The following is an 8,128-nucleotide window of genomic DNA, read 5'->3' as shown; positions in this document are numbered from 1 at the left end:
GGGGGGGGTGCACACCTCACAATCACGTCTTGTGTGCACAACTAACCACCCCCCACTGGAAACAATGGAGGTTTCAGTGAACAGCATAGGCAAACAAGCTCACAGAACCCTACTGTATGTAAAGCAGCGAGCTAACCAGGGCGAGCTAACCAGGGTTCCAGCGGGGAGGGGGTTAATTAGAAAATGACAGAGTGGGGCATTCACACCGGCTCATCTTACGCTCCGCTTTTGTGAGCACCTGTGTATGCGTATGTGTATATGTTCTCCCTAAAGCATCAGCGCTTAGAGTCCATTAAAGACACACCCCTATGAGTGTGTGTTCGTTCTCCCTGGGTCAATATTTGGAATAGTGAGGACAGCCCCAGTGCATTAGAGTGGATTAGAGAATGAAGGGACTGCCCCTGGCAGCTTTGCACCTCTCAGGGATTGGGGGGGTTTATTGTGCGTGGGTGTGTGCACTTCAGAGACTGGTGTTCATGCAAATGCCCACCTGCTCTGTGTGTGTGTGTGTGTGTGTGTGGCAAACAACCCAACTGTCGTGTCCTAAGAATTTACTGGCTTTAAGAGCTGCTCTCGGTGCAGTAAAAGAAACCAGTGACGGCAAAACACCTGCATCCAGCTCAATCATACAAATCCAGCACTGGGATTATTACTGTTCTTTGCTCTTTTCCGTTTTGAAACAAGAGCAGGAGTAAAAAAGGAAAAGAAAATGTTTTAAAACAAGGACATGTGTTTTTACAAGAAACGACAAGGCTGCAAATAAAAGCGCTCCAATTCAGGCCACTGTGTTTCCATGCTGACAGCACCGATCAAACTAAAGCAAAACGAAAGCCAAAAGTGTGACATCACTGTGGGAAACTGGGACAGCTAATATCGCCAGATGAGCCTTCACAGAAACATGCAGGGTGCTCGGGTTTTAAGGGACCGTTTAACAACAAAAGGAGGTCAATTTCCATATAAGATTGCCTCTATTAGCAAACTGGTGAACCCTTTTCTGCTTCACGTCACTGCTGGGGTAGTCCCTGACAACTGTATGCATTTTTGAAGCAACATTTATGCAAAAGACAATCAAAATTTAAGATTGTACAGTAAATGAGCGGCTAAAATGGAGCTTGACACAGAGATTGTGGGGGAAAAACAGATAACTCTGACGAACACTGGACCGAAAAACTGCAATAACAGGGTTACAGCTGTTCCAAAACAGATATTATTTTTGTATTTGTAGTAACACTGTGTCAATATATGTGCTCCCTCAGCAGAGTAGGTACAAAATAAAAACAACACGTGACATTACAGCACACTAACCAAACTTCATCTGTCCTTGCAGATATAACGTGACTCAATTTGTCCTTCCTTTCCCAACTTAGCTTAAAAACTAGTCACATATAAACATTATAAATCCAGGCATAAATCCTTAATGACTTTGATGTAGTTGAACAAAAAAAAAGCCCTGTTAAGTGTGTGAAGCCCTTCTCCCTGTGGAGTAGGTATTTGTCTTCTCTGGGAAGGAGCCTAATGACTGTCGTAGTATTAGTGGATTTCTCAGATCCAGCTCTGTTAAGCAGTGATGGACACGTCACTCAGCTGGATGTGTTAACCTGTTGCACATTTACCAGCCGAGGTGTCCCACATGGAAACTGGAAACAAACAGAAGCACCAAGACAACAACAAACGCCCCCCACAAAAAAAACCCAGACATTTCAAACTTACAGGTGTAGAAAGTGGCCGCAGCTCAGTTTTAACATCTGTGCTGTTGATGCGACGCAGGCAACTCTCGAGACGACCTAATAATATGTATATTTTATTAAAAAGGGCATTCCACGAGTACTATGAGTCAAGTCAGTTTAAAGATGTTTTATTCATATCATTCAAACTCCACTGGACACGACGTATAGATGCACTGTAAAGTATTGTTCTGTGAGGCTGACTTCTGCTGCCTGATGCAAATTAATAAACCACGTACATCTGACAAAAGGGTTATGGCAAGGGTTTGTTTTGTTTTTTTGTTTGTCTGTTAGGAGTTTCACTCAGAAAATAATGGCTGAATTTGTAGACATTTCTTTGAGAATGCAGTGTTTAAATTTTGAAGCCAATCAGGTCTGCATCTTGGATTCTTATTACTATTATTATTATATTTAAAATTTTAATTTGCCCTGACAGAGTTTGCACAGGTCTTGTTATGTTTGACAAACTTTGTGGTCCATCAAAGTATGTAGGACAGTTTATCAGTATTTTTATATACAGAAATGGTTAACTGGGTGTGTAGGTACCAAAACGCTGTGGAGAACTGAGCTGATTCTGCCAGTGGGGAACGAGTCACTTACTTTGATTTAGCAAGTGTAACCAAACATTTCAAACTACGGCATTTATGAGCCAATTATGGTGTGACAAAACTGTGATGATAAACTCCCTAAAAACAAAAACAACAGTTCAGTCAGCACTGCAGGTAGCGCTTGATTTTAGAGCGAACAGAGAAAACATTTTTTTTTAAAACTCCTATGCAACCAGGCTACAGAAAAGATATTACTGCTGAGAAGCCAACCACAAAACCAAACTCATTTCTTATGATTACCACTTACCTAGGTAACCTGTTTACTTCTAAGGACTTAAAATAGAGCAAAGGACTTCCTGCCATCCCAACATCAAACTGGTTTAACACAATTTGTTGCACATTTTATCACTTGGAGGTTCTCTTGGAGAACCCAAATCTTTACAGAGATGTTAACTTCCTGGTGTGGTAAAAATTTGACATACACAAAGAAAAGACTTGACTTGACAAACTTGGAAAGAAACCCAGCCTTCAGAAGTCTCTCTCCAAGCTCTTACAAAACACTGGATCGCTTCGTGCGCACACATTAAAGAGCCATAGGAGGAATTGGAGGCACTAAGAGCATTCAAGTGCATTTAGGAAGGCCTGGGGGAACAACAGTTTCCCCTGCTTCCTTCATTATCCTACATCAGGGAGGGCTTCTCCCTCAAGCGCACAAAAAGTAGTTCTCCATTTCTACACACCCTGTGCACCACACACACACCCTCCTCCTGCCCATACCACTCCACTTAATATGTGATATTATTATGGTTACATGGAGCACCGGGTTTAATGGGATGAACAGAAGGAGACGGTTTGAGCTAAGAGAAGAGATTACCAAGGGCACCACGCCGCATACGATGGAGCCGCAGCGAGGAGAAGGTCTCAGCGGGCGAGCGGTGAACGGGAGATGGAAAAAGATGGAGGAATTTCATTTTTCCGAAGAAAACAAAAATAGTAAAAGCCGATTGGATTTGCGTGAGCTACTTTATCGGTCAAAAAGATGCGTCGTTTTTGCCAAAACAGATGAAAGAATCGGCTTAAAAGTGACTTCAAGTCAAATTCTCTTTTTCTAATAATCGATAACTCAGTTTTATTTCTGAATAATTTGAAAAGTTAATGAAGGAAACATGACGACTTGATGCTAAAAAAGGTGTTTTTCTATTTAAGGTTTGCATGGATGTAGCACACATATATAACTGGAGAAAATCAGAGGATATCACTCAAACCCTGATGATCAAATACACGAGAATTGAATCTTTGTCATTATGAAAACATATGAATACGGCAACGTTTTGGGACAGCAACATAAAATATCTATGAGGTGTCAATTTGTGAAGGTACATTTAACAGTACAGCCTCCTAACAGGTGAAAAAACATGATCCGCCTCATTCTAATTGTTCGAGTTGATAAAAACTAAAGTGCACAAATAAATTCAACTGAACACCTTATATATATATATATATATATATATATATATATATATATAATGACAGTGCCACAGGTATTAAAACACCAAGCTTGCCTGAACATATGTTCATGCGCAAACAAAACAAACCTTTAGAGCATAATATCAGCACTGATAAGTTCTCGCCTGAACAACTTTATGGACTACCTCACAATATCTGTCACTTGGTTATTAAACGAGACATTGAGAACAAAATTTGGAACTTAAATATAAAATAGTAGATGCAACGGAGGAGTGGGTGAGGCACGAGGCAGAAAAGCTGCAAGCTTTAAAAAGGATGCACAGTTAAAGTGCAAGCACGGAGCCCTACAGTGGAAATCTACTGTTAAATAAAAAAAAACTTCAAGTATTGACTGATTATTTGAACCACAGCACTCCTTTTGCAACATTTCTGTGATTCCTTTAGCATCTGTGTGCCAAAGATGTTTGGCAGGGCTTATTAAAATAAAATGCTAGAAGTTCTCCTTTTGTGACCCTTCTTTGACCCTTGCTATTATTAATCTTTATGTCCCAGAGGCTTACGTACTGGAGGCTACTTAAAGATGCAAAGCACGTAAAACTGAACGCCTTGCAGAGATGCCCCTGGCTGCTGTGTTTAAACAAAGCTGCCCATACTTAATGTTAAAAATTCACAAATCAGTCAGAACATTTTGACCACTGACAGACTCAAAAAGCAACACAGATTAACTCGTTACAGTAACATTACGCCAGACAGGAAGTGAACACTCTGTTCTTAAAGTTACAAGCCTGAGGATCTGAGGGACTTTAAGTTATTAAAGGTGGGTTATAGCATCCTATACAATGATTAGGATCTAACAAAAATAGCCCAAGAAGAAAAAAACTGGCAAACCAACAGAAATCACCATCAGACGAGGCCATCTGATGCACAACTGGACCCAAGGGTGACCATTGTACAATCCAATTGAAGTTATTGTTACTCGGATCGCTGCAACACTTAATATTGTTTCTAATAGAAAGGTGTCAGGACACAAAATGCATCACAGACACTTCATATTCTCCCATGTCCAATATCAAAACACTAACAATGGATACATCAGAACTTCAACACAGATTTATTAAAAAAAAAAATGTTGTAGTAAATTGCATTTTCTTTTTTTCTTGCATGTACTGCCAGATTTGTGTGGTTCTCTTCACTGGAAAAAGACACATGACCAGAATGAACTAAGCAAAAATAAAAATCCAGGAGCAGCGTGACACTTTCAGTAATGTTCTGTGGGGAAACTTCGGGTCCTGTTCTTTGTGGATGTTACTTTGATTTAAACATTGTTGCTGAACAAGTACACCCCTCCATTGAAACATCAGTCCCCGATGACTGTGGCTTTTTTTCAGCAAAAATGGTTCAACAATAGTCTGAGGAACACGAACAACACACAGTGTTTACTTGGCCTCCATGTTCTCCAGTCTCAATCCAATTAACCATCTTGTACTGGACAAACAAATCCCATCCGCAGAGCCCCCCCTTGTCACTAACAGGACTAAAAAAAATCTCTGCTACTGACAACTTAGTGCCAGACATTACACAAAACCTTAGCAGGTCTAGTGGAGCTTTGCTTCAGTGTATAAGTGCTGTTTAGTGGGAAAAAGTTGGACTTACTCAATATTATGTGTGATTGTGACATTATGGGTTAACCAACTATATATTATATGTTTTGATGATAAGACACCAGAAGAAATAAAAAGTAAAGGTCATTCTAAAAACGACTGTAAGGGTAAAGAGTGCAAATGTGTGACTTACCAGCATTTTCTGAGAGGGAGGAGAAGTCCTCTCTGGGGTAGGAGGCTGATGGCTGGATGAACATCCCTTCATCGAATCCCTCTTCTGGCTCAGGCTGGAAGTTATAGACAAAACGCCTGGTGGTGGTCTGTTTTTTCCTCCGCCCGCTTCCACCCGGGGCATCGGGTGCCTCGCGCTTTATCGCTGCCGGCGCCGCGGCAGTGCCGCCCGTGGTTGGCTCATTCCAGACGAAGACCTGCGCCTGGCCACTTGCCATCCGGGTTTCATTGGTCTCTGCTGAATCAGACGAAGTGTCATTGTGGTGGGTCCAGCTACCAGAGGCTCCAGGGGTCACCAGGGCACAGCCCTCACCCCCAACCACTGTCACCTCTATGTCATTAATCTCCTCCTTTACCCTGCCGTTGATGTCATCCTCTTCCATTGCATCTTTTCCTTGGTTGCTGCTCGCCTTGATTGACAGTTTCGACAGGATGCTCGTGGCCCAGAAATTGCTCGGTTTTCGGTCCAGCCCCCTTTGTCCCTCTTTAGCCACCGTTTGCCTCTTGTTGTAGTCCACCACCACCGAATCTGGAGCCTCTTGCTTAATGCTGATATTGAGGGCGTCCTTTATAAAAGCCCTACACGAGTGAACCACCTCTGTCATCTGGAGGTAACTAGCGACAGTCATCACCTCAATGGCATTTTGGCTTGTGAGCAGCAGATTTCCAGAGTAGAGAAAGTCAAGGATAACAGAGAAGCCCTGCACGGCAGCGACATCCAGGTGTGTGACAGTGGCTTGGTCCTGGGCCTCGCTCTTGGTCAAACAGTAGAGGGTTTTGAAGTAGCGGCTGCCTGCCACCAGGATGTTCTTGTGTGCGCGGAACACCTGGCCTGAGACAACTATGTTCACGTCACAGAGGATGCCACTTTTGCGCTGTTTGTCCAACTCTTGTAGAAGCTGATAACAGTAGGAGTTTTCGTTGGGCTTGTTGCGGTAATCTTCCTCTGAGCAGTTAGTGGAGGGGCTGGTGTTCTCTGAGGGTCTCACAGTCTCCTTTTGGTAGAAAGGGGGGAAAAAACAACATTATTACAGAAAATACCAGCACTCTAAGTGCTCTGAAAAAGCACACACAAACGTAGGTATACTCAAACAGGTTCTGTTCATCTGCACCTTTGTCTATACAAAACACACAAATCCCCTTGACTCCTTGTGTGACACTAGTGCACCTGCCTAAGAGGTGAAACAGGTCCGACAGGCTTCTGTTAGGAGGGAGGTCAAAATGAGGCAATGAAAGGCATACTACTTTAAGGCCTGGTAGTTAAATAGCCATAATCAAACAGTTTCCTCAATCAAACTTTAACCTCACAACTGCAGATAAAAAAAGCAATGAAAGCCATTATTATGCCGTTATCTACCCTAGAAGTTAGTTTCATGCTTTGTCATTATGTCTCAACTCGGCACACTTCATTCAGTGAATTTGATACGTTTCCCAAAATGCCCTTTTTGCTGCAGCAGGAAACGTGCCCAAACTTGCCGCATTCAAATACTATGAAATTAAAGAGCAGCGCTGTAGTGATAGGATGGCGCACCTGTTTTCTTTACTCAACTGTGTGGAACAACCATTGGTGATACATCTGACTGAAATCAAACTTGAGTTTGAGTTTTGTATGAGCTGCATCACAAAAAATAAACAAAAAACTCAACATGCTAAACTGCCCATGCATTACTTCAGAAAAACAATACAGGAGCCACCTAAGTGGCAAATTTTTAAATCTTTAAAGCAAGAATTTGCTGAGATTTTGTTATTATTATTTATAGCAAATGTTTTTTGTTTAATTAGTATTTTAGTAGCTTTAGGAGTAACTTCACTCATTTTAACAACGTGTTCTTTTTAGACTATCCATTTGCAAAATTTGCCTAATGTAAAAACAGGACATAAATGGAACCGGGGGAGGACTGACAAGTGTTGAAACAAAAACACAACCTGCCTGTTGCATGGGAGGAGAACTGGCATGAGCGTCGAGCTACCCTGTAACACAGCCCACTCGCCAGGGTGTTCACACAGCGGGGAGGGGGAGGGGGAGGGGGAGGGCAAAGGGCCAGCATGATATGGAGCACAGGAGAGGGGAGTGCACGTGCATGCATATGCTTACCAAATGCACTGCACCTTTATAACCTGCACAGGTGGGGCTGAGGTAAATCTACACATGCTCCTAAAATTATTAAAAAACAAATGTTTCTGTAAAGCCAGCAAACGCGGATGTAGTTTATCGTCTTGTTGTTTTTATTTGTCCCGCGTAATACACACAAGCGGAGCACACGTATCTGGCTCATTTTCGAATTGCGCAGCAGATGTCCTAATCCAGAATAATTCACATTGCTCGAGCCCTGCATTTTTCGCCCCCACCCACAACCCCGTCCGTGCACACACAAGCATGCACACGCTGAGAAAAATCAAGCTGCCTACACATACACACAGCTGGGGTTTCGTCCTGAGTAGTTCAGATTAAATCCATTTCTCAGAGGTCCCCACCCAGCCCCCACCCACACACCACCCCTACTCCCTCCACACTGCAGCTCTTGTCCAGGGCAGCCCGGGCACAGAGGGCTGTGTG

The 8,128-nt window shown here is 42.7% G+C and overlaps 1 protein-coding gene across 2 annotated transcripts in view; it reads right to left on the bottom strand.

The window, feature by feature from the left end:
* Positions 1-8,128, bottom strand: part of zbtb10 (zinc finger and BTB domain containing 10) — a 21,025-nt gene that overhangs the window by 6,638 nt on the left and 6,259 nt on the right. For both annotated transcript variants that reach the window (XM_017425256.3, XM_017425265.3), the window contains exon 2: positions 5,534-6,566. In XM_017425256.3, coding sequence (XP_017280745.1) covers positions 5,534-6,566 — 1,033 coding nt within the window. The remainder of the gene's footprint in view (positions 1-5,533; positions 6,567-8,128) is intronic.

Source organism: Kryptolebias marmoratus, linkage group LG5, assembly GCF_001649575.2.
Source record: "Kryptolebias marmoratus isolate JLee-2015 linkage group LG5, ASM164957v2, whole genome shotgun sequence".
Taxonomy (NCBI): Eukaryota; Metazoa; Chordata; class Actinopteri; order Cyprinodontiformes; family Rivulidae; genus Kryptolebias; species Kryptolebias marmoratus.
The sequence above is the reverse complement of the archived record's forward strand: the minus strand, read 5'-3'. Positions and strand labels throughout refer to the sequence as shown.